This window comes from Euleptes europaea, chromosome 16 (assembly GCF_029931775.1).
Source record: "Euleptes europaea isolate rEulEur1 chromosome 16, rEulEur1.hap1, whole genome shotgun sequence".
NCBI classification, from domain to species: Eukaryota; Metazoa; Chordata; class Lepidosauria; order Squamata; family Sphaerodactylidae; genus Euleptes; species Euleptes europaea.
In genome coordinates, this window is record NC_079327.1 from 31,848,023 (window position 1) to 31,875,450 (window position 27,428).

The window sequence follows — 27,428 nt, forward strand, 5'->3', positions numbered from 1 at the left end:
TTTAGGCCTGTGGTGAATCTTCGGAATGCAAGCACTGGTAGCCATGCTATGGTGTTTTCTGCTCATCGTGGATAGAAATCCTAAATATGTCTATAATACAAGTCAACCACCAGAAAGTATCCCTTCCAGATCTACCCAGAATCTCAATAGACGCTGAGGAAAAACCATTAGTCTTACCTCAGTGAAACACAGAAATGAAGCCCTGATCAGACAACCCACTTGGGGTGAGGTGCAAATCGAACAAATTTTGTCCTAGGACGTATCCTATGAAAATAAGCTAGTGTATTCAGTGAGGAAGATTTTGCAGGCATCGCATAACGGAGTTTCTTCCAAAATCTGGAATTTAATGGGAGAGACTTCTCTTCTTTCCATTTTATCCTCTGGCTGGATGAAAGAAGCCCCAACGAATCAGGCAAGAACGTCAAATCACTTATAGGCATGTATTCTATCAGTATTACTTTGATCTTCCTTTCAACTAAGGCCTTATGCAATCCAGCTTCCAGCTCAAACATGACTTTGTCAGAGATGTAATTCCTGCTCAATATAATGATTAATCTTCGACTTTTGTCAATAAATGACTGGACGTCATCAACAATAGCTGTAAATGGGAGATATATTAGTTAAAAATGCTGAAATTGTTGTGAGAAAAAAACATTAAACATAAGCTACTTGAAAGGACTCCTTCACACGCCCCATTGAAATCAGTAACAATGTACTGTTAATAGTTATACTAATGCAAATATTTGCAAACCTCCAGTAACTATGTTTATCTGTAGCCATCTCTAACTAACATGAAAAAGACACTAGATTGTGCATACAGAGACATTCAGAATAAAACCAGCAATTATAACAGTAGTAGCCACCTGACAAGCATACTGAGATTTTCAGTTTCTGAAACCACGGAGATTGCCACTTGTCATAATCCAAGATGGACTGGCTGCCAGATCATATTTGTAGACAGATGGCATCTTTTCATGAGCAAACATAAAAGTTACACAATGTTGTTCCTTCCTCTATCTGTTAAACAACAGAGGAAAATAAATTGCAGGAAATTCCATAATTTTTCAGGCTAGTTGTAATGCATCTGAACAACTGCAGACAGGAAACCCTTTTTGTAAGCAGCGTGGTAACATGCACATGTTTTTTTTTAAGTTTGTTCTCACTCTCTCTGTATATATACAGTATATACGCAATCACCTATGGTAGATGCACTAATGCACAAGTAGAAGCAATACCCCTGTATTGCAGTAGAATGCATACCTGATGAGGCATACTATCAGCCCTGCACTACTGACTGCCTTCTAATTTAGGGATGGGGGGGCTGCATTTGCACAGCAGTGCACCACAAAAGGGGCAAAAATCACAGGAAGCTGAGTCAGGCTCTCAGGAGAAAAATCCCAAAAAGGTTTAGCTGCTCAGTAGTACTTTTTATTAGGACCATCCCAAAATGTCACAAAATAATTAGCAAGCTTTCTATTCCCCCTAAATGCTATATCAGCCTGGATGTTCAGTCCCCACCCCCCACCCCCTGCAAATAAAAGGATAAGGGAAGAGGTAAAAATATGTTTCAAGACACAAGCAATGGCCCATGGAATGAACCAGGGCAGCCGTTGAGAGCTGCAGAGATTGGCCCTGGCAACAGCACAGGAAGCCAATGGGCCCTGGGACCCACTGGGAGGAGAGGGGTTGCCCATCTTTGTGGCACTTTGGGCACTAAGCAGGATCCAATAGGGAGGGAGGCTGAGCCTGCGTGCCTGCATCCCTTGCTTTGGGGACTCCCTCAAGGAGTCTTGGGGCTGTGAAGGCCATTCAGCAATATGCCCAGCTCGGAGGCTGTCACCCAGCTTTATTATTCAGGTGGCAAGGGAACCACGCAGTGACTTGCGCCCATGTGGGACCCCTGGACTTCCCATTCCACATTGCTCCCCCAGCAGGTGAGCTGTGGGAGATGATCGGTGCCATCGGCTAACATGCGGGTCACCCAATGCTTGCCCTATGCTGCCCCGGTGCTCCTGAGACTGCATTCAATAAAAGCTGCTGCCTGTTTCCCCCAGTCAAGGTGCTGTGGTCTGGCTATTCTCCCCTTAACCTTCACCCCCTCCCTTGCCTCTAGGAGTGCAAAGCCTTTTCAGGTATTACATTTTTGGTGTTCCTGTCTCATACAGCCCTGTTCCTCTTGGTCTAAGCAACTGTCATTTTGCTATGACATTAACCTTGTTCCTTTTTAATTCTGAAGGAACAAATTCAGTGGTCACTCACTCTGACAGGTAGAATTCCACTGACTTAAAAGGACACGAAAATAGCCAATGACTATTTGTAAAGGCAATGATGAACATATAAAACATTATCCCACATGGCCAAACACTTGGTCAAAGCCAGGTTTCATTCGGGGGCGGGGGGTGAGTGCTATCAGGCATCTGAGGCATTCAGAGATACAAAGACTTCTGGGAAGGAAGCAGGTAAAAACCACAATTTGACACTTCTTCTGCGATGATCAGAAATAAATTACCTCTTCCCCTAAAGCAGTGTGAACTCTTCATGAAATGTAGGTCCACAACATGTGCTGCTTACATAACACTCGTTTGGGACATATCAGCAAGCAATGGCATTACTCCGGTCTCATTCTGAAGTATATACCATTCCTCCGTTTTGTTTTAAAAAGGCAGCAAATATGTGTATCATTCTCCCTTTCACATAGGGACTGGGCACTGTCTTACTAACAGGGAAATTCCTTAGAATAATAGAGTAGAAAGAAGCCATTTCCCTACTCCAGGATGTTAGCATTTTTGGCCTGGCCTGCAACGAGCTAAGCCAAGCAAGATGTGACCTGTTGATGCAAAGTAAGCCCTACTGGCATTACTGCCATTCCTTATGCAATGATACAGTGTATAGTTTAGAGACATCCCCTTTATGTTTAACACTGTTAGGGACCTGGAAGCAGGGCTGGCCCACCCACTGGGCGGACCTAGGCAATTACTAGGGTTGCCAGGTGGGTGGTTTTGGCAGGCAATTGCCCGCCAATCCACCCAGCTGCTCCGGAGCAGTGATTGTGTGGGCGCACTGCCATGAGCACACGATAGGGTTGTCAGGTCCGTCTTTGCCATCGGCGGGAGGTTTTTGGGGCGGAGCCTGAGGAGGGCAGGGTTTGAGGAGAGGAAGGACTTCAATGCCATAGAGTCCAATTGCCAAAGCAGCCATTTTCTCTAGGTGAACTGATCTCTATCAGCTGGAGATCAGTTGTAATAGCAGGAGATCGCCAGCTACTCTCCCCACTACCTGGAGGTTGGCAACCCTAGCACGCAATGACATCACTTCCAGTTTTACTTCTGGAAGCACACATTGCCTCGGCTGCTTTAGCACTCAAACCCCCAAAGTGTTAAATCGGCTGCGACGCAGTGCTTCCAGAAGTAAAATTGGAAGTGACGTCATCACGTGTGCACGGCTCACACAGCCACCCCAGCCCCACCTCCTAAAACCTCCCGCCAATCAAGAGGGTGGACCTGGCAACCCTAGCAATTACCTAGGGCCCCAGCTAGGGTTGCCAGGTCTCTCCTCTCCTCCAGCGGAAGGCTGTTTTTGGAATGTGTGCGTGCGCGTGGTGCCAATGCACGCGCGCGTCACTTTTGGTTTAGAACCGGAAGTGCCGCCTCGCAAAGGGCCTTTACCTCTTAGTTTGAGTGGTAAAGCAGCCCGGTTCCAAATTGGAAGTGATGTGCGCAGGATGAGCGCGTGCACGTTTGCCTGCCGACCTTCAGGTGGTTGGTGGGCAGAGAGGTAGATCGCTGGGGGTTTGCCCGCCACCAGCAGGCACCTGGCAACCCTAGCCCCAACCTTTGGCACAAATGTGCAAAGGTGGGTGCAGCAGCTCTGGCTGTGAGGGCCGCTCGCCCGGGCCCTGCAGAGAGAAGGGCAACCTGGTGGAGGTCGCCAGCACCGATGAAGCAAGCCTGCTTACTTGCCTTCCTCCATGAACCAGCACACAGATACCTATGTGTGAGCTGGTCCAGCAGCTTTAGATTGTGTAGTTCCTGGGTGGCTGGGACATTCCCTCATTCTAGGCAGCGGAGGCATGACCCCAGCGACAGCAGCCTGTGGGTGGCTTCCTTGCAGCGTGACTAGGCAGCCAAATAAAAGAGAAAGAAAGGGGGCGGAATGACGGATGCTGATGATAATGCCTGCCCATCGGCATACAACCCCTGAGTTGCAAGAATCTAAAAAACTCCTGAAGTAATTCTGCTTTTACCATGGCTCAAGGACGGCTTCCTTGGTAGATAAATTTGGCCACAAAGCATCTCTTATTATGGTACAAATCATAAGCCCCAGGGGAAGGCCTGCTCTAGCTGCAAGGCCTTGCTCCTCGTTGCACAAACAAAGTTATATAATTTCCCTTCAGCCTACCTCCTCCAGGAGAAATATCCCTATCAAAGATACACAATTTATATCCAAAATGCTCTTCTAATATTTTTGGCAGTATATCCAGAGCAAACGAACTCTCTTCACCACATATTGGTACACAGTCTTTCAGGTAAGACACAAAAGCGTCGTATATTTTTCCATCTTGAAACAAAACACAAAACAAAACAATGTTATATATATTTTTAAAAGCCCTCTCTCCTCTGCACCTTTGCTTCTGCTCTTGCCCAGTCCATTAGATGGTACAGGAGGCCTCCAGAGCTTCAAGCTCATTTGGAAAATCTTGAGGTACACGATCCACCCTTCCAGACCCATAAAACAATTTGTGCACACATACCTTTCCTATTGGCAACCTCGTTCCCCTCATAGCATACAAGTGAGTAAATGATTCTTTCTTACAAGAATGTGTGGGGAGGGGAGATTCAATAGTCCAAGCCTTTCAGGAAGAAACACATTGGCACGTATCCTACCTAAGGCTGGAGTTGGATAGACGCTCCATAGGGGGGAGCAAGGCTTCAAACTTTCCTTACTAGAAAGTTAGTATACATGCCCCTGTCTTCCCCCTCTCCAACCAAGTCACAACATCCTTGAGCACACAAAACGTTTTAGGGCCTTGTTACACAAGATGTATAACATCAGTCAGACTGGAAGTTGGGGCCCCGAATAGGCTGCAGCTCATGGCATAGTAGGAGTTCAGGCTTCAGGCTTCCCTCCCTTCCACTGTTTTTGTCAGCAAATAAAAATGGCTACATGGTGGGTCTGTTTGTCCTGTTGCTGGTTGTACATGTAGGGTTGCCAACTCTGTGTTGGGAAATTCCTGGAGATTTGGGCGGTGGAGCCTGGGGAGGGTGGGGTTTAGGGAGGGAGGGACTACAGCAGGGTTTAATGCCACCTTCCAAAGCAGGTGATTTCTCCAGGGGAACTGATCTTTGCAGCCTGGAGACCAGTTATAATTCTGGGAACTCTCCAGACCCCACCTGGAGGTTGGCAGCCCTATATCACATGTCTGCCTATGTGTCCAGGGCAAGTACATGGAACCAGCAGCAAGACAAACACCAACACATCACATCTGGGTTTTTGGACCAAAAATAGCTGGAACCTCTTTTCCCGGTGGGCCATACTCCACAGCCCATTGGGAGCCCCAATCAATTTTTAAGGTGAGTCCCTGGTCAGATGTATAATATAAGTCAGGTCAAAGGAAGCCCTGACCCAATGTGAGTTACACATCTTGTGTAATGAGGACCTTATATAAACAATTATATGCAATTCCCATGCAAATATATGTTTAAAAGCATTCCAGATTATCTCAGCTTCAGATTGTCAAAGCATTGGAACATCCTCGTGGTCATTTAGATAAATCAAGCACTGCAAAATCTTGCTTGTCACATAGCTATCTAGCTTAAAACATTTCTGAATTCACCTAGTTACTGTGCTAATAGACACCATTTTCAGAAATATATATATCCCTGCGTAGTAATTTCCTGCAACTTTCAACAGTTCAACATTTAATAGACTTGCTATCATCTATTATGGCTGTTATGAATGGAGGCTTCTCTTGTGTATATTTGGGCTTCATATGTGTCAGTTTGTACCACTTTGTGCAAAGTCCCTACCTCCATATATGTTCTAAGGGTGCCTGACATGAAGTCAGAGAGATATAGATCCATACCACATGTCCTCTCAGATGAACTATGAGTACCCTGGCTGGGGTTTAAAGTGCTAAAACGAGCTTTGATTGGCTACAGACTTAGAACCAAACTAACTGGCATCCAGAGCACTGCAAGGGACGAGGAGGGGCTTCTGGTTTCCCTCCCACACCATTTTTGCCAGTGGAAATGGCCACGGGGGGCGGTCTGTTTGCCCCTTTCGGGCACGTGGAGCCAGAGAAGGGGGCAAACAGGGCTCCACATGGTTATTTCCACCGGTGAAAACAGTGTGGGAGGGAAGTTGGAAGCCCCTTCTCCCCCCTTGAAGTGCTTTGGAGGAGAAAGATTGTGCACCTGTGTCCCAACTGGTGTCACATGCAATGTCTAGTTTGGCTCTCAGTCAGTTCTAAGCTGCCCTGGAGCTTGTGGGTATGATGAGAGAAGGTTGGGTTTTTTTCACCCTCTATGTGTTGCATGGGAATATTACACCAGGATTATCATCAACGAATTTTACAACATAAACAACACCACCACCATGGAGTGGTTTGAGGATGTGAAACCAGCAGTATTGGGGAAACTGCAGCCAATTCTCTCTATACGCTGTGGTCACAGACAGAAAAGAGCCAGTGTGCATCTGGGAAGCAAAAAATCCCCACTGTACGTGTGATGAAAAGTCCTTGTGCTATTCCTCAGCGAACTCTCTAATGTGGACTACTGTTATCATGCAGTTATGCCACGGCATCAGAAAACCTATTCTTTTTCCAAGCTTTTCCCCTGAGGTGGTAAATATCAGCAACGAAAACTGTACCACATCAACAGATAAGGTAATCGGTTGGATAAGGAATTAGTTACTTGAAGAAAGATTAGCAGTGCCATCCTAAACAGTTATTCAAAGATTAGCAGTGCCATCCTAAACAGAGTTACACCCTTCTAAGGTTGTTGGCTTCAACTTACGTTCTGTTTAGGGTGGCACTGTAAAAGGAGTGATCTTGTGTATTACAAAAGCAAACACCAGCCATATTTTACCTTCCAGAGTTTCGTCTTTTGCTGCTAGATCCCTGTACAGTAAAACAAGGTCAACTTTGAATGCAACACACAGAATCATCACCACAAATGCACCAAGGGAACACAGTGTTGCCACGATCATTCCAGTAGTGAAAGTATGTGGGGAGAGATCTGAAGGTTTAACTGAAAAAAAAAAAAAAAAAGGTAACATAATATATTGAAACAGGCAGGATCTTCCCAATAGTGATCTTTTTAATACAAATATTTATTAATGCATATTCTACTGCTAAATGTGCAGTATACTTCTAGGCACAATTTTAATTAATATAATATATTGAAACAGGCAGGATCCTCCCAATAGTGATCTTTTTAATACAACTATTTATTAATGCATATTCTACTGCTAAATGTGCAGTATACTTCTAGGCACAATTTTAATTAATTGCTATATTATGTAAAAGTCTGAAGCTGCATACAATAAGAACTTAAAAAATAAAAATAAATAAAAAAATCGTAAAAGAATAGCAGCATTAAAACAAATGAAATGGCTATCCAAGTGAGGACATATACACCAAGGACATACAGCTAATATCAAGCTACTACATTTATAAAAACAACAACAAAATGCTTGCGCAAATAATAAAAGTTTTCATCTAGTCTCGACAGACTAGGCTCCAGTTGCACCAGTGAGAGGATGGTATTCTGTAATTGAGAGACTGTTACAAAAAAGGCCCTTTCTCTGGTTACCACTTCCCTTACTTCAAGAGGTGGTGATCACAGAGATCAGGGCCTCAGATACGTGTGTAAATTGCCAGCTAATTCCCTCAACTTACGGTAAGTGGAGGCTGCCTGCCCAGGGTAACACCACAACTAGTCCACTAACCAAAACTGTGTAAAGGTAGACTCCTTAACCCCTCACTGGCTACATTTTCAACCAACAGAACTTATGTCTTGTCTAGATGGCGCCTGTCTTGTCTAAATGGATGCTATAAGTAATACAAGGTCCTACAATCCAGCTGCTGATTTTACTATGCTCTCCATACTAGTTTGCTATTTCAATTGCTCTCACTCAATTGCACTCACAGAAGTACTTTTTTGTTTTTCCTCATGTAAAGGGTCCCCTTAGGGCATGTGAATCCATGCTAGGGTTACTTCAATGAGGAAATGTTGGTTGTGCATATTGTTTCGGTTATGTTGTTTTATTGTTTATGGTCACCACATAGGTAAGATGTGAGGAGTGGTCTTTTAAAGATAAAAATCACAAGGACTGGTTTCCAAAACAGAAGTTTCAGTTAACCGACTTAAGTCCTATTGCAGGAGCTTAATAAAAAAGTAAAATAACAAGTTCCCTCTCTGAGTACTCCTTATGGTCATAAACATAACAAATGCCGCAAGGCTAGACTACTGCAATGCACTTTAAAGGAAACTCAGAGACTCCAGCTGGTACAGAACACTGCAGACTAGCTACTATCAGGTGCTAAGTGGAGTATACACAACACTCTTACTCAGCAGACACTCCTTGGTAACCGATCAGTTCAAGGTTCGATTTATTACCTACAAAGCGCCTAATGGCATTGGGCCCATATACTTGCAGGACCACCTCTCCCGTTACGTTCCACTGCACCAGCGTTTATCATCAAAGTCTGCTGAAGGCGCCAGCCTACAAACAGTTAAATTCTCTGTGTTGCTCCCCCACTATGGAATTATCTGCTGGAGGCTGTTAGAAAGGTCCCCACATTAATATAATAGCGCAAAGTGTGCAACTAGTATTGCTCAGAAGGGCTTTCTTGTAGAGGGAGTAGAGCTGTGGAGTAATGAATCAGGGAGGTGACCTCCATTAGGGATAATGTGTGTGTGTTTTTCCAGTTCTTCAATCTCGGCCCCATTGCATTATGCTATTTTATTAGGAATCTTTGCTGCTGGACTCCAATGTTATTATATTTTGTATTCTGCTTGCTAATGGACTAAATAGCTTTATTTTACAAGGAATCGTTGCTGTTAGATTCAAATGTTGTTACTATGCATACGTTACCGTATTTTGTAACGGGCTTACTGAATGACTGAATAGTTCTATTGTACCTGTAATTCACTTTAAGTCCCAGACTATAAATGAAAATAAATAAATCAATAAATAGACCGTATGAACAAATATCAATGGTGGTCTAGGAAAAGCAATAGTTTAACCTTTTGCTACTCCCCAATTCACTGTAATAGTTCTCAGTTAATTCTGCCCTTTCTCCCCTGTCCCAGCCAGGATTGGAACTAGACATAAATCTCTGTGCATAAAGTGCCGTCAATTCTCAGCCAGCTTATGGCAACCCAATAGGGTTTTCAAGGCAAGAGACTAACAGAGGTGGTTTGCCATTGCCTGCCTCTGCGTAGCGACCTTGATATTCCTTGGTGGTCTCCCATTTATGTACTATCCTTGACCGACCCTGCTTGGCTTCTGAGATCTGATGAGATCAGGCTAGCCTGGGCCATCCAGGTCAGGGCAGACATAAACCTAGCCGGGTTAAAAAGAGGAGTTGAAAGAAAAATCAGCAGGTAGCCAAAAATTGATCTTGGCACAACTACAAGCATTCAGCGTAACAGCACTTTTTCTGGAGCACTTCAACATATGAGAGTGAGGCTAGTTCTACAGAAGAAACCAATTCGTAATTCAATAAGTTACAGCAGAGCTTCATATCACAGATGTTCCTTTTGTGCTATTTCCTGCTTCCTTATTTTGGGTTATATCAGTATTCAATGTGTTTTTGAGGGAAAAGAGGAAGTGTACATCAACAAATTCTCAAAGTCAACCAAAGATTAAAAACAGAGCTACAAAAGCCATTTGTTTTACACGACTTCCGGTCATGACAGCAGCAGTTTACTGTCGCCATGTACCGAACCTCTCTCAGCTTCCACGTGGACAGCAGCTATTTTCCTTGGGGGAAAAACTACACAAATCTACAGACCTTGTTTTCACTGTTGGTTTCTCGGATGTTAGATAAAATTATGCAGTACCTTTCTTCAATATAAATGTTTTCGTTTCGGCATTCGCAGCTAATAAAGTGCAGTTGTATTCAGCATTGATGTCTTCCTCTTGAAAAATTTTAATCCACAATTGTTTCAAGACAAAGAATTTGCCTCCTTCATAACTGCCAAGAAAGGGGGGAGAGAGAGTTATGAGGGATCTGGTTGAACTGGTTAGTCCTTCATTTCCTTTGCTTAGGGTCTGGGAAAGGAAGGCAACATCAGTAACCACAGCTTCAAATCAGCCTGTCTTGTACCTACTGCTGAAGACACATTTGCTGCAGTGATTTCAGAACAAAGCTATTATATTACACCAAATCAAACAACGAAAACGTAGCAAAGTCAATGCCAGTGACACTAAGGCCATTTTTGCATGGTAGTTAGCAGCACGTTCCAGGTTGAATTGCCCTGCATATTTTTTTGAATTTTGCACGCTGAACCGTCGTTCCGGAAGTGACTGCGAAGCCAACGCATACCTGCTTCACATTACTAAAGAGGCCATTTAACACGACCTTTGGTGTTTGCCATGAAGAATCTCCCTCAAGGAACAATGCAAGACAGAGGGGTGTTAGCTATGCATATGCTAATTGCTATGCAAACAGGAACAAAGAAACAGGTGAGTGGGGGTGGAACTTCTCCTTTTGTGTCGGGACCATGAAAAGGCATTTTTAAAGCCTCATTTAAAAAAAAGCTTTGAGAGAGCGTCAAAATTGACCGTGCAAAAATGGCCTAAGAAGGTATTACTTGAGGACAGATCTACACGCCACACCTAAGTTTTCTACTAGCTTAACTGTCATAGCTTTCAAATTGAAAACCTCTGGGAATCATAGATTAGTGAGGGTGGTGAGAATTTGGTTAGAGATTTCTGGGGCGGGGGGAACATCCTCCATCCCAGGGCTTCTGGCACAGAAAATACTATTAAACCAGTTTTTGTCCACAGCGCAGACATACCCTATGGTTATCTTTGGTCCCAGCTAATTGGATGAGACCTCAAAATTATTGTAAGCCACCTTGAACCAAAAGGAAAGGCAAGAGATAAATGTTTTAATTAATAAATAATAAAATGGAAATAGTAACATCCCAAAATGCCAAGGAGGACACTATACAACTATGGATATATGTGGTATTTTTCCATGATTATTACTTACTATTCATGTTTTTCCATTTCACATGGAGACACACTATCCGTGGTATCCTGACACATATTTAACCACTGACTATACAACTATGGATATATGTGGTATTTTTCCATGATTATTACTTACTATTCATGATTTTCCATTTCACATGGAGACACACTATCCGTGGTATCCTGACACGTATTTAACCATTGATTGTTGTGTAGCCAATAAACTGAAATTTGTGAATTTTTAGAGTAACCTAAGAATGCTGTGCAGTTGATGATCTTCTCTTTACCTAAGCAGAACATATTTTAAAATCAACATTGGTGTATCAACAGTAGCACACACACACCCCATTTTTATAAGCAGGAATATACCATCATCTAGGACTAATTTCTGTCTAGTTTCTGTTATCTAGGTTGACTTTATAAACTCTCTCCCTGAAACTAATCAACACCTTATTCCCCCAAGAGCAGTCATTTTAAATGTTAAACATGATAAGGCCAAAACACCAGAAGGAGGCCCTTGTCAGCTACCAGCTACAAACTTTGAAATGCCTCCCTCCCAGAAGGTACGAAGACCAGAAAACCCCTGTAAGTTGTCCTTGTATTCTATTTTGTAAGTCCAGTATTCCCTGTAAGCAGAATACAGTGCTACCACTGAATTTCCTTTAGCACGGCTAGGAGGCTACTGCTGGAGTCTCAAGAAGACTGCCTTCCATTTAAGATTCTAGCCTTCATCACTGCATCCAGCTGGGCTCTAAGAACTCGCCAAGATGTCTGTCCGCTCCATATATATTTGTTAAGGAATGAGAAGCCCACTGTTTCAAATAAATTGCATGCAACTCACAACACATACATATATAAGAGCACAAGCTTCACAAAGATTCGTCATATTGTTAGAAATAGTGAGTGGTACCGATTTCTATTTCGACTTCTTCATAGTCAGGTCCTATTATTGTTGGCTTTGTATACTCAGCATCTTCTGAAGAGAGAAAAAAAGTGTGGCTTAATTTCCCCCCCAATTATTTTCTGTTGCTAACAACAAATGTTAACATGTTTGATTCAGGAGCATGACCTAATGAGCCCCTTGGCATCAGCAAAGCCAAGCACATACACTCCTTTGCCCTAGACATTCCACCCAAACACACACTTTTTAGCTACCTTGGGAGCTTCTGTAAGCCGATTTGCTTTGGAAACAGAATATAACTATGCAATCAATACTGTCCCAAATGGATAGATAGCAACATGCTCGATACTTTCAAAGGATCTTGCAGGTGCATATATATGGGAAAATTACATCAGAATTTGTTAACTGAGCAACTGTCCCAGGGAAGAGACCAGTAGAATAATCTATAAAGATCAGCAGAAGCAATGGCAGAGGGGAAGTCGTTGAGCGTGCAGGATCAACAGCCTTCCCAGCCAGGGCTGACTCCATTTTTTAAAATTTATTGTAGCATTTAAAAGCAAAACACCATACAATCCAAACAAACATCAACCATTACATATAGAACATATAAAACCTATAATATTTCAGAGCAAAAAGTCGCTTTATGAACCTTCACCACCTGATTATAGACTTTTAAGTACATTTTCTATTCTGGAAATTGTAGGATTCCATACTTCTTCTAAATCCTCTATGCTTTTATCATGTTGATAATTTAATCAAAACATAGGTCTCTTTTACTTTATCAAACCAACTAATTAATTCTGATGAGGTTTTCCCTTTCGAACATCTAGCAAAATTTACTCTTGCTATTGTTAACATGTGGAGGAATGTATCAAGATGTTTCTTATGTATGGTCAGTAAACAATTTAATAAAATTGTTTCTGGTTTCATAGGTATGGCTCCATCTTTTAGTGTCTTCAGGAAGTGTTCTTTAAGAGACTCCACTGTTGTTTGAAAGTGGTGGAGAGCAGGAGGAGGAGGAGGAGAAGAGGAGTTGGTTTTTATATGCTGACTTTCTCTACAAGTTAAGGAAAAATCAAACCGGCTGACAATCACCTTCCCTTCCCCACAACAAACACCCTGCAAGGTAGGTGGGGCTGAGACAGTGTGACTAGCCTAAGGTCACCCAGCTGGCTTCATGTGTAGGAGTGGGGAAACAAATCCAGTTTGCCAGATTAGCCGCTGCTGCTCATGTGGAGGAGTGGGGAAACCAACCCGGTTCTCCAGATCAGAGTCCACCACTGCAAACCACCGCTCTTAACAGCTACACCATGCTAAATCAGCATGTGCAGCTAAGAGCAACACAACATCACAGGAGATTGTGGGGCATACCTCATGGTGTTCTCTGCTAGGTCAGTGAAACCATGTGCTGCATCGACAAGCACTGGCACTGCAATTAATATCCAAATTTGTGGGACTACTCTTGGAGGTGGGACCCTTTATTTGGCCTGCTGGCCCCAAGCACTGTGTCATGCTGACCTCTAGCATTAGACATGTTCACAATGTGCTGGATCCTATGACTCCATTCCATAAAATCTTCCTCTAGTGGAGAAAGACTTCCTTCAACAAAGAAAGACATTCCCCCCCCCCCTACCCACCAATGGAAGCCTTTCTATATCAGAAACAGTTGTTTTCCATTGAAGGAAGTCTTTCTCCCATGAAAGAGGTCTAGGGTCCATCTTAGCAGAAGAGAGACAGATCCAACCCACAAACTTCTTGCGTTAGTACTTAAGTAACTGCACATCACCACCCCATGACCATCTGCTCAGAAAATCTGCTAGCTAGGGAGTTTCCAACATAGCAGAACAAGTTACATCCATGTTTTCTTGTCATCTGTTAACAGTATGCTTTGTGTAATACATGTATGTGGTTTTGATAGACTACAGTCAATATAATACTGTGATTCAAAATATTAGCAGCTTTGACAAACAAAATTATCTTCTGAGTTTGCTTCCAGCCTTACCTGCTCTCACTTGTACTTCGACTGTATTTGTAGCATTATATATCTTTCCTGCATGAAGATAGGACACCACACAAGTGTAGTTCCCAGAATCCTCAGGTGATAGCTTTTGTATATACAATTCCTCCTCTGCTTTAAAGAGGCAGTTCTGGTCATGTTAAAAGACATTTTAAAAATTATTGAACATAAACTTAGAAATTAAAAAGCACACAAGAGAATGTTTGCTTATATTCATGAGATAACCCCTCCCCTGTTCAAATTGCAAACAGCCATTTATTGCTTCGATCTGAATGGTGTATGCATGTGTGTGTTTTGATAAAATATGACAGCTTTCTGTTTACTATCCCACATTGCCAATTTCAGGGTTGCCAACTCCATGCTGGGAAATTTGTGGAAATTTGGGATTTCCACAATCAATTAGAGCCTGGGAGAGTGAGGTTTGGGGAAGGATCTCAGTAGGTATAATGCCTTAGAGTCCACCCTCAAAAGCAGTCATTTTCTCCAGGGGAACTGATCTCTGTTTTCTGGAAATCCAAAGCATATTTCAAAGCCAATTGTGTGCTGTAGCTATGAATACCTTCAAGTGAGCCCTCAAGAGCTAGTTTCTGTCCCCCACCCACCCAAGGCCTGTATGGGAAGGGCTTCATTTAGATCCGGGGTGGGGAACGTCAGGCCCGGGGGCCATTTAAGGCCCACGAAATCATTTGGTCTGGCCCTTCGTGGGTCCTGGCAGATGTCTAGCGCATAAGGATCTAGGACTGGCGATAGGCCCCCCTCCTGCGGACAAGAATAGCCTCGATTCAAGGCAGATGTGTGTTTGTTTTGCCAAGAAAAGGAACCTTTCCCCCCCTTGCAGAAGTATCATTAGCTATAGAGCTGCTAGGACCGCCCAAGAAACTGTGTTAACCCTTTCCCACCTGGGCCATGGAGAAACGTATTGGTCGACTAATTTTTAAGTTGATAATTTTGTATGGCCCGTGAATGATGTTATAAATATCCAAATGGCCCAAGGTGGAAAAAAGGTTCACCACCCCCGATTTAGATCTTGTTCAGTCTCTGTGTTGGTTGCAGACTTCCAGTGTGTATATTCTCTATCTGTACATGTTCTCTCCCAATTGGAAGGCATGAAGAGACCTGTTACTGAAGCTACTGGAGTCTCCTGTGTGAGCAGACTGCTGAAGGGTAGGGTTGCCAGGTTGCTGGAATCGGTGGGCAATTGCCCAGCAATCCAGCAACCTGTTTGGAGTGGGACTGCACGCACATCATTTCCGGGCTTAGTCCCAGAAGCGCCACATTGCAAAGGGGCCCTTTACCACTTAAACGGGGGTTTGAGTAGTAAAGGGCCCCTTCGCGATGTGGCACTTCCAGGACTAAACCTGGAAGGGACATATGTGTGGCCACACATGCAACAGCCCCCCAAAACCCCCGGTCGGTGAAGAGGGAGGACCTGGCAACCCTACTGAAGGGTAATATGATGTTATTCACTACACCCCAAAGGATATGACATATTGAAGTCAATGAACACAGAAGAGACTAAGTCTGTTTAGGATTGCACTGTTAATCACCTTAAATGTCCCAAACCTTCCATATGACATAGACTTTAAATGTATAAGATGTTGTTACAATAAACACTTATTTGTAGTCTCTCTTTTTTAATGTTTACAATGAAATCCTATACCTGTTTACTCAGAAATAATTCCCAGTTATTCAATAAGGTAAGCAATGCATAGAATTGCAGCATAAGGTATTTTCCCCAAAGCAACTCTGCAGCCATTTAAAATGTGTACAGGGTTTGCATATAACATGCACAAATAAACACAATCTAATACACTACATTAGCATATTTTATCTAGAGGTGTTGTGCAGCTATGTCCATATGGATTACATAAGAACATAAGAAAGGCCATGCTGGATCAGACCAAGGTTTATCAAGTCCAGCAGTCTGCTCACACAGTGGCCAACCAGGTGCCTCTAGGAAGCCCCCAAACAAGACGACTGCAGCAGCACCATCCTGCCTGTATTCCACCGAACCCAAGATAATAGGCATGCTCCTCTGATACTGGAGGGAATAGGTATGCATCATGACTAGTAGCCATTTTTACTAGTAGCCATGAATAGCCCTTTCCCCCATGAACATGTATTCCATTGCTCCACAGAGATCACATTGTAAACGAAAGACTCACTGTGTCCTCAAATGTTAAATTCGTCTTCATCTGAAACAAACAGATTTGTGGCACTCTCTGTGGTTTACAGTTACCACATCTTGCTAGTTGGGCTGGATGCTAATCTCTTCATGCTTTCCCCAGTAGACATTATGTGGCTTCCACTCCCCACCCCCACAGTGATTTCTTGCCCCCAGATCCTTAACAGCCATTTTGAACAGTCTCTGTTCTCCATCTGTACAGCACTGCATCATCCAATTCCCACAAAGTCTTAGTGTTCTTTACATCCCTAACCATCTTCTTCCAGCTCTACTGGGGAATTCCAGGCATGGTTAACTGCTACAATGTGGAGCTCTATTTAGACAATTCACATGGTATCATGCTAAAATAAATCAGAATTTGCAATAAAATATTTCATGGGTGTATTATATTAAGTGTCCCTTACTTGCAAGGCCATTTTGTAGATTGGAAATGGTCTGTCATGCATAGCTCAGGTTCAGGAAATCAACAGTGTCTTAGGGGAGGGGCTGTGGCTCAGTGGTAGAGCATCTGCTTGGCGTGCAGAAGGTCCCAGGTTCAATCCCCGGCATCTCCAGTTAAAGGGACTAGGCAAGTAGGTAATGTGAAAAACCTCTGCCTGAGACCCTGGAGAGCCACTGCTGGTCTGAGTAGACAGTATCGACCTTGGTGGACCAAAGGTCTGATTCAGTAGAAGTCAGCTTCATGTGTTCATGTGATTTGGCGAGAGTTGTAAAAGCCTTGATAAGGAATACAATCTTTCTGCCAAAAGTGCTGTTTACAGCATTCATTTATATCAAGAGAACAAGATAATAATTCTGCTAACCATTATTGTTATTATTTTCCAAACAAATGCTGTATGATCAATTGCAAAACTAAACAAAAGATCTTGCATCGATTATCTTACAGCGCAATCCTAGACAGAGTAACATCTGCAGACTTAAAAGGAAGTAACTCTCCTTATGTTTATACTGTTAGTCACCCTAAATACCTAAAAGCTTCCATTATTCCCCCCCTAAATATGACACTGACTTGAAAACGATAATGTGTGGTTATAATAAAATTTAATATTTCTTTTAGTCACTTGTTTTTTCTTGAACATTTGCAATGTAATCCTAAAAATGCTTTCCTGGGAGTGAACCCCACTGAATAGACCCAAGCAGGATTCTGAGTAGACCTGCTTAAGATGGCACTGTAACAACCCAATCCTATTCATGTGTACTCAGAAATAAGTCCCAGTTCATTCATTTAGACTTGGCTCCCAGCTAAGCTGTATAGGATAGCAGCCTAAGGCTTGCCCCTCATGGTATCGTCCACATTCTTTACAATAATGAGAACTAGAATCTTGACCTGGTTTTAAAACATCCATTGTAGTTGTCAGCATGCTACAGTGGGGTCAAAGTCTTGGAATATGCAATGGGAAAGTCTCAACTGTCTCCCCTTATGTCAGTGGACAGAATATTTGCTGATCCATTGATCTTCCCACCTAGTCTGTTTCCGTAGTGCAAAACAACACAAGATCTAGATACGATTTTTAACTGTCTTGTGTGCCGCCTAGATTTCTTCAGATTTCTGTTGTTCAAAACTGTCTGGTGTAGTACCTTATACCACGTTTTACTGACAATCGCTCCACCATAATGCTTAGCACTGCATGAAAACGGATAACCTCTTCCAGCTATTGCAGGTGAACCAGATGACACATGCTCCGCAGTGAAACAACTTCCTTTATTTTTTGGGAGCACATTCAAGTCCCAAGAATGGTTGACGCTGTGTGCTCCGTTACTGAAGGGAAAGAGAATATATTAAGGGTAATTAAGAGGGCATTTAAGCTGGATACTTATCCCATAATGTCAAAAAATCCTACACAATACACTGAAGTTATATTAGAGAAACAAATGTGATACAACATTAAAACTTCAAAGCACAGTGTCATAGCATATTAAAAAAATGCATACGGTTGAACACTATCTTGGAACTTATTATTCCAAAACATAACAAAAATGATTTTCAATGATTTTATCAACTTGATTCTGCAATCAAAGATGTTGTGGGGGGGGGGGTTTCAGTTAGCTGCACTGCGTAATTTTTGTCCCAGTTAGTAGACTAAAAATCATCTTAAAATCTGTCTGTACTACCAAGTCCTTCTAATAACACAACCAAATCTTAGGACAAGGAGGAGGAGGAAGAAGAGGAGGAGGAAGAAGAAGAGTTGATTTTTATATGCCGAGTTTCTCTACCTTTTTTTAAAGGAAAATCAAACTGGTTTACAATCTCCTTCCCTTCCTTTCCCCTGCAATAGACACCCTGTGAGGTAGGTGAGGCTGAGAGAGCTCGAAGAGAGCGGTGACTAGCCCAAGGTCACCCAGCTGGCTTCATGTGTAGGAGTGGGGAAACCAACCCAGTTCACCAAATTAGACTCTGCTGCTCTCAACCACTGTGAAGCATTTGCGAGCTTTTTCATGGATCAAGTCTCACCCCTCTGTCACGATCTCCCAGCTGCTTGCAATACAGTAAGTGAACTAGAGGCCCCTTGGTCTTCAGGTCCAATATTAGACCAGGCGCCTCTCCTAGTCTGATGTGGACAGAATCCTGTCGGCTGTGAAGCCAACCACTCGTCTCCTTGATCCGTGCCCCTCCTGGCTAGTCAAGACCAGCGTGGGGTGAGGGGGTACGAGCTTCCTTGGAGGATATTATAAACCTGTCCCTGTCCTCAGGGGTCTTCCCTGGCATGCGAAAGGAGGCAGTGGTGCAGTTGCTTTAAAAAAAAAATCATTGGAGCCACTTGATCTAGTCAGTTACTGCCCAGTTTCAAACATATTGTTTCTGGGCAAGGTAGTCGAGAGAGCGGCAGCGGAGCAATTGCAACAATTCTTGGAGAAAACATTGGCACAGGATCCATTTCAACTGGCCCAGAATGCGGCTGTGCAGGTCCTAACAGGAACATCTTGGACTGCTTATATTCGACCAGTGCTCCACCAGTTGCACTGGCTTCAGACTGAATTCTGACTCAAGTTCAAGGTAGTAGTTTTAACTTTTAAAGCCCATAGCAGTCTGGGACCACAGTATCTCCAGAACCACCTCTCTTGGCATAACCCCCCAAGAGCCCTACGATCAGCAAACACTAACCTACTAGGGGTCCCTGGCCCCAAGAGTGCCTGGCTGTCCTCGGCCAGGGCTTTTTCGGCCTTGGCCCTGGCCTGGTGCAACTCTTTGTCTAGTGAGACCACAACCCTGCAAGACCTAGAAGGGTTCCACAACAAAGGTGACGCAACATTACCATCCATACATGCAATGTGTGGTGTCCTCACTTCTGAATTTGCAACATGCTTCCTGCTGCATACAAATTAAACTTCATGAGACCACATTTCCTCCAACAGAACTAGGGGTTGCCAGCTCTGGGTTGGGAAATACCTGGAGATTTTGGGGGTGGAGTTTGGGGAGGGCAGGGATTGGGGGAGGGGACTTCAATGGAGTATAATGCCATAGCGTTCACCTTCCAAAGTGGCTATTTTCTCCAGGGGAACTGATCTCTGTCGGCTGGAGATCAGTTGTAATAGCAGGAGATCTCCAGCCACCACCTGGAGGTTGCCAACCCTAGTCTGAACCCTTGAAGTGAACTACTTCATAGTATTAGTCAAACACAAAAGGCAAAGCATAGGCAGGACAAGCAGTAGAACCTCACAAACAGCAGACAAGGAAAGAACTAGAGAGAGAACCAAATGGCTTTAAAAGGGGATTAGATAGTTTCATGGAAGATAGGTTTATCAGTGGCTACTAACCATGGTAACTGAATTGATCTTTCACACCTAGACTCAATGAATCTCTGAATACCAGTGCTAAGAGGCAACATCGGGGAAAAGTCTGAGCCTCTGTGCAACCTTGTGAAACAGGATGCTGGATTAGATGGCCCATTGGTCTGATCCATCAGGATGGTTCTTACATTCTTAACAGACTTGTGCATCTCCAAAGGCTTCCTGTCGGCGTAGATATTAGAAGACAGAAGCAGGTGTTTCCCAACTCACATTTTTAGCCACTAAGCACCAGAATGTTGCATGTAAGTAATCCACTTTAAAGGATTATTTACTTATTTAAAACACTTCTTTGTTGCCTTTCCACCCAAATAGGATCCCCCAGGCAGTGAGCATCAAAACATTAAAACTTTTCAGCATTAAAACATCAAGACGTTAAAACGGCATTTAAGTGTATAAAACTCTACAGGGTCTCCATAAGTCTGCTGTGACTTGACGGCCCTTTCCACCACCACAAAATATTTAAACAATTCAATAAGACGTTTAAACACCCAAACACATATAACAGCAAAGATCAAGGAGTAGGGCTAATAAGAGGGACAGAGCAATCCTAAGGGCGGGGGGTTGATCAGGCATGCCCAGAATATTACAAAGCTTATCAAGAAGATGCAATCTGGATGTCTTCATAAGCCTGTACAAAATATAGAATGGAAGGAGAAAGGAAAATCAGATACCAACTTGTTTTCCAATACTGGTAGAAAAATCTAACGCATTGCCCCTGAAGAATAGGAAAGTTGTAAGATCCCTAGAGACTTCAGAACTCTGATAAGACCTTAAGTCTACAGTCAAATCTATCCCACCCCAAACAATAGTCATGGCAAGATAATGAAGACAGGGAATGCACAAAACAAAAATCATATCATTTATCAAAGTTGGGAGTTGTGTAGAAGTCTCACACGAAAAGAATTAATTCATCTCATTGCACAAGGGCCTTCTTCAAGTATAACAGAATTTAAGGATGGTTACACAACAGCTATTTATACAAGAGCCTGGTAGGCTCTGGGCTTGACTGGGTGAGGATCTGTTCATAATTTCTTCAGGCATTATTGTGGGAACTGGCAGTAGCCTTGTGAAAGAGAGGGCAATCCCCTCTTCGTAGCAGCAGTGATGTAGCTTCTCCGTCCCCATGCTTAGAAACGCATATGTTCAGCACATTACTCAAGGTGAATCACTTTCTTACTAAGTATCACATTACTGAACAGTCTCATTCATTTTTAAAGCTTATGAACAAGCCAGTTTTATTAATCAAGTTGAAATTGTAAGCTCTTCTGGAGATGTGGAAGAATCAAGTAACCCATCTGACATAAGCAGGGAGCCAGAGAAAGAACCCAGACCCACGGGAAATGGCCATTTGAGTCAGCCAGTCACAATCACATCCTTTATGTAAAACTGTAGTTATATAGATGAAGGCAGTATTTGTTTTTCAACCTGGTTTAAAGAAACATTACTATCTAGTTACTTTTGAACAAGTAACTTTGGAACTCCCGTCCCAGGGAAATTCGTTGGACTCTATCGTTGTCTTCAACCAGTGGGCGAAGATTTTTGTTTTGTTTTCTTTGTGTGTCCCCTCCAATCCAAAGGGGGAGAAATGCCTCTGGAGGTGGCGTGACCCCTACGCTGACATAGATGGCATGTACGCCGTCTAAACCGGCACCTACGCCAGTGTGGGGCCACTTACAACAGTGGAGGGGAGCGGCACGACAAAGCCTCACTTAGGCGCCGGCACAGCTGCCACGAGGGCATAGCTCTGGCTCAGGGGCCACAGGGCTGCACCACGAATTTTGCAGGCACAAGTTGGCACCTGCAAAGGGGGGCATTCCCATGGCCATCACCAAAGGGGCCATTCCCTTTCACCACGGGAATGCCCCCTTTTTCAGGGGCCAACTTGCGCCTGCAAAATTCGTGGCGCAGCCCTGTGAAACCCTATGGAGTGGTTTCACTGGGTTTTTTAAAAAAAAATATTAGCATTTTCAGCTTGCTGCGCCTGGCAGAAAGCCACTCAGGAGGCAGCGCAGCTATGCCATCCTCGGGCATGCCTGATCTACCCCCCGCCCTTAGGATTGCTCTGTCCCTCTTATTAGCCCTGCTCCCTGATCTTTGCTGTTATGTGTGTTTATGTGTTTGGGTCTTTAAACGTCTTACTGAATTGTTTAAATAGTTGGTGGTGGTGGAAAGGGCCGTCAAGTCACAGCAGACTTATGGAGACCCCGTAGAGTTTTATACACTTAAATGCCGTTTTAACGTCTTGATGTTTTAATGCTGAAAAGTTTTAATGTTTTGATGCTCACTGCCTGGGGGATCCTATTTGGGTGGAAAGGCAACAAAGAAGTGTTTTAAATAAGTAAATAATCCTTTAAAGTGGATTATTTACATGCAACATTCTGGTGCTTAGTGGCTAAAAATGTGAGTTAGGAAACACCTGCTTCTGTCTTCTAATATCTACGCCGACAGGAAGCCTTTGGAGATGCACAAGTCTGTTAAGAATGTAAGAACCATCCTGATTGTTCAGACCAATGGGCCATCTAATCCAGCATCCTGTTTCACAAGGTTGCAAAGAGGCTCAGACTTTCCCCCGCTGTTGTCTCCTAGCACTGGTATTCAGAGATTTATTGAGTCTAGGTGTGAAAAATCAATTCAGTTACCATGGTTAGTAGCCACTGATCTTCCATGAAACTATCTAAACCCCTTTTAATGCCATCTGTGGTAGTGGACATCACTATCTCCTCAGGTAGCAAATCCCACAATTTAATTACTCATTGTTTAATCTGAATCTATTGCCCATCAGCTTCATTTTCAACTCCAAAGTTCTAGTAGTATGAGAAACAGAGAGGGAAAGTTCTCTGTATTCAGTTTTTCCACCTGATGATCTAATTCTCAACATAGCCTCATTTGTGAGTACTTAAATATGGTGATTGGGGCATAGATAAACAAGAAAGATCTTTCTACGAAGCTGAGAAAAGCCCCAAGTTTGAAGAAAAATCTGAAATATGAAAAAAATACATTGGGTATTAACCCATCCACCCCCAAACAACAGAAGCAGTTCCTGTAGCTTTTAGAATAAATTCCCTCTGTTGCCATTGTTAGGAAACCACCAACAGTATTGCTAGCCTTCAAGCCTTGGTTTCTAACAGCAAAAGGCAGGGGAAGGGAGCAGGATCACTTTCCATAGCTGTTTTGGCCTTTGAAGAGGGCTCATGGGGCCAAGCCTGGCAGCAACCATTTACTCAGGCCCAGTTACTTGCTACTGTTCAACAGCAGCCAACCCCTGAAAGACTGTGTTGTAGTGGTTAGAGTTTCAGACTAGGATCTGTTACTCACTGGGTGACCTTGGCCAGTCACAGTGTAGCCTAACCTACCTCATAGGGTTGTTGTGAGGATAAAATGGAAAAGAGGAGAATGATGTAAAAATGCTTTCGGTCCCTATTATGGAGACAGACAGGATATAGAACAATCAAATAAATAACAAATATCACTGAAGATGGGAGGCAGATAAAAGGTAGGCTAGTGGGTGAATGGGAAGGAGAGAATGAAACCGGGAATGGTAAGGATATGGGAGCTTGTAGGAGGATTAAAAGATATCCAGGCTATTAAGTTGCAACTGACCTTTTATTCTTAAGAAGAACAATCTCAAATCTTTGGGCCCATAGTCCTCCACGTTCCTTTTAGACTCATAGAATCATAAGTTGGAAGGGGTCACCAGGGTCATCTAGTCCAATCCCCTGCACAATGCAAGGAATTCACAACTACCTCCCCCACACACACACCCAGTGACCCCTACTCCATGCCCAGAAGATGGCCAAGATGCCCTCCCTCTCATCATCTGCTTAAAGTCATAGAATCAGCATTACTGACAGATGGCCATCTAACCTCTTCTTAAAAACCTCCAGGGAAGGAGAGCTTACCACCTCCCGGTGAAGCCTGTTCCACTGAGAAACCGCTCTAACTGTTAGAAAATGTCTAGACAAAAACTCTTTTGATTTAATTTTGCACAACAGAGTTCTCTGATTAGATATGGGGTAGGCAATTGTTAAGTTGATTGATTTCCTTTGGTATTCCTCTGTATGTAAGCAAAGACAATCAACAAGACCACTTCCTGGAAGACCATCTGCCCAACCCTAGGATCCTTACTAAGAAGATAATTTCGCTTTGTTCAATAGGGCTTAGGTCCAAGTATCCACTGGACTGTAGTCCATGTTCCAAAAGCTTTCTAGAACAGATAGTAAAATCCTAAACAGTTACATGCTTTTAAGCCCATTGATTTAAATGGACTTACAGGGGTATAACTTTGCTTAGGATTGTACTGGTAGTAGCAGTTTCAAGGCAGGACAGTGTTCCTCTACAGATGGAAATGAAAGCAAAGTTAAGGATATTAAGTCTTACTGATGTTTATGAAAGAATAAAGCTTAACTTTATCTGCAAGACCTAGTAAAATCAAAGAAGTACAAGGATGATGCCTCTTTCTAAAGGAAAAGGACAACAATCCCTGCATAAAACCTACCTGAGACTGCAAATGTACTTCCCAGTGTCACTCAGTACAGCAGGCCAAAATTGCAAAGAATTCCCATTCAAAGCTATTCTCCCTCCTTGTCGAATTAATGTCTGTTTTTCTTCTTCTTCTCTATACCAGGTTACATTATCGCTTTCATCTTGCTTTCCAATAGGGCAACAATTTGAGAAATGTTCTTCTTCAAGTATGTTAATGGAGGAGCGGGTTAAACAAATTTCACCTTCACAAAAGTTAAGGGAAGGCAGGGAAAGACATAATTATGGCATTTCCAGGTGACAGTAGATGAATGCATTTTATTCTTAGAGCCGTGCTAGTTCTAGGTTAACAGCCCATTCCTGATCTTCAGGGCCGATTGGGCTGAGGAGGTGGCGTGACCTCACCGCCAGCATAAATGCCTCTTAATCTGTGATAAGAGGCACTTATGCTGGTGGGGGGGCAGCTCCGTCGGCGCCTGAGCGCCACAGAGCTGCAAGCCAGGTATGCCCCCTTCGGGAACAGCTTTGGAGGTGCCGCAGTGGCACCTCTCCTACGCCGTCCCCGGCTGCTCAGGGAGGCTCAGGAACGGGCGGCCCATAGTAGATAAAATTTATCTTCATGCACTCAGAATGCAAGAGCAGTAGACGGCCTTTCTACTTTCCTCTATTGTTAAAGAGGGGAATGAGCAGTCCCAGGCCAGTAAGAGAAGCAACCTGTCTCCAGATAACTGTATTTTTAAAGCACTACATTAAACACTATTTTATTATCATGCCCCAAAAAGTTCACACAAAAGGGCATTCCAAGTTGAGAGAGGGAAGCAGGCAGCTTTGCTAATGTTCACGCCTTCTGTTGCTTTCAAAAGCTCTTCCGCACTTCAGTGGTGCAGCAGGAAAAAAACTAAACATGTAGCATTAGGGGGGTTTGTACTTCTTTAAGAAGAGTTTTTTTTTTAAACCTCATAAAGACACAAAATGTTTCAGGCAGTTGACAGAAGTTGCATTGGCCATCCTAGTGATGGTACAGACACTAGCCAATAGGTGCCCATAATGCTCACAAAACTACAAAGCAAAGTGTGCAAACTGTCACAGTAGTTGGTAGCAGAATGGGGAGTTTCTTGTGCTGTATTTCAGCATTGGGTAAATGCAGTTTCTCCACAGTAGAAGTAATTCCTTTACGACAGACATCCAAACGCCCCACAATAACTGAGCAACATTTTTTCAAAAAAACATCTTGAAAATTTTATGGAAGTGTAGATGCTTTTGACTTAACTGGTGCATCTTGACTTGTTATACATGGTTTGGGGGGGGGAAGAGAGAAAGCAGGATAAATTAGTCTTACCTAACCCGACAATGCCAAGGCACAGCAGTAGCAAAATGGGCAGACTTCCAAAATACATTTTCAGATAAATTTAGTTGTAGCTTCTTCTCTGGGGGGGGAAATTATTTATTTAAAATATTTATAAGCCTGCCTTCCTCTCAAGCGTCTTAGGATCCAGACTCAGGTCATAGCAATATAGTCATAGCTCATGAAAGCACATACCCTGCCAGAAATTTTGATACGCTTTATGGTGCTACTGGACTCTTGCTCTTTTCTACAGCTATTGACAGACAAGATTATTGACAGATTAGATTTAGATGAAGGTGGAGTGAAAATTGGAGGGAGGAACTTTAATAATTTGAGATATGCTGATGACGCTACATTATTGGCAGAAAATAGTGAAGATTTGAAACGACTACTGCTGAAAGTTAAAAGAGAAAGTGCCAAAGCAGGACTACAACTGAACATCAAGAAAAGAAAAGTAATGACTACAGGAGAATTACACAACTTTCAGGTTGACAATGAGGAAATTGAAATTGTTCAAGACTTTCTATTCCTTGGCACCACCATCAACCAAAAAGGAGACTGCAGCCAAGAAAGCAGAAGGACATTGAGACTGGGAAGGGCAGCCATGAAGGAGCTAGAAAAGATTTTGAAGTGTAAGGATATGTCACTGGCCACCAAGACTAGATTAATTCATGCCATCATATTCCCTAATACTATGTATGGGTGTGAAAGCTGGACAGTGAAGAAAGCTGATAGGCAGAAAATAGATTCCTTTGAAATGTGGTGTTGGAGGAGAGGGTTACGGATTCCGTGGACTGCCCAAAAAAAAATCAGTGGGTTATAGATCAAATCAAGCCTGAACTGACCCTAGAAGCTAAAATGACTAAACTGAGGCTGTCGTATTTTGGTCACGTCATGAGATGACAAGACTCACTGGAAAAGACTATCATGCTAGGAAAAGTTGAGGGCAGAAGGAAAAGAGGAAGACCCAACAAGAGATGGATTGACTCAATAAAGGAAGCCACAGCCTTCAATTTGCAAGATCTGAGCAAGGCTGTCAAAGACAGGACATTTTGGAGGACTTTCATTCATAGGGTCGCCATGAGTCGAAAGCAACTTGACGGCACTTAAGACACATTGACAGACTAACACTGCCACCCATCGTGAACTAACAGGCAACTTGGGAGGTAGTTGGGGCTGTGAGAGTTCTGAGGAAACTGCGACTAGCCCAAGGTCACCCAGCAGGCTTTATGTGGATGAGTGGGGAATCAAACCTGGTTCTCCAGATTAGAGTGTGCCGCTCTTAACCACTACACCACACTGGCTCCCAAAATACATATAAGGCTGCTGCTTTTAATTTAAAAGGCAGGCAATGGAAAGAACATACAGACCCAGAATTTTATCTATGTGAATAAGAGACAGAATTTTAATTGGAAAGTTACAGTATTCCATATTTGCACAAACAAATATTTGTACAAACAAGGTGGTAACTATGGACAGCTCATTTCTAATGCTGTTTTCTTTAATA

At 43.1% G+C, this 27,428-nt stretch overlaps 1 protein-coding gene across 1 annotated transcript; it reads right to left on the reverse strand.

Moving 5' to 3' along the window:
- Positions 1-206: 206 nt before the first annotated feature.
- Positions 207-25,973, reverse strand: LOC130488481 (interleukin-18 receptor 1-like). Its single transcript, XM_056862154.1, has 10 exons — positions 25,916-25,973; positions 24,593-24,821; positions 17,887-18,067; positions 14,109-14,253; positions 12,116-12,181; positions 11,342-11,492; positions 10,068-10,201; positions 7,086-7,247; positions 4,399-4,557; positions 207-598 (listed from the first exon to the last, which is right to left on the reverse strand). The coding sequence occupies exons 1-10, from the start codon at positions 25,971-25,973 to the stop codon at positions 207-209; spliced, it is 1,677 nt and encodes a 558-aa protein (XP_056718132.1).
- Positions 25,974-27,428: the final 1,455 nt, after the last annotated feature.

What these genes read in the sequence shown, in the direction of transcription:
- LOC130488481 (XM_056862154.1), bottom strand. Translation starts at nt 25,973, where the DNA reads ATGTATTTTGGAAGTCTGCCCATTTTGCTACTGCTGTGCCTTGGCATT. An exon ending in CGAAGTACAAGTGAGAGCAG is followed by an intron (nt 12,182 to 14,108) that starts GTAAGGCTGGAA and finishes TTCTCTCTTCAG; the next exon opens with AAGATGCTGAGTATACAAAG. An exon ending in AGAAGTCGAAATAGAAATCG is followed by an intron (nt 11,493 to 12,115) that starts GTACCACTCACT and finishes TGTTCTGCTTAG; the next exon opens with GTAAAGAGAAGATCATCAAC.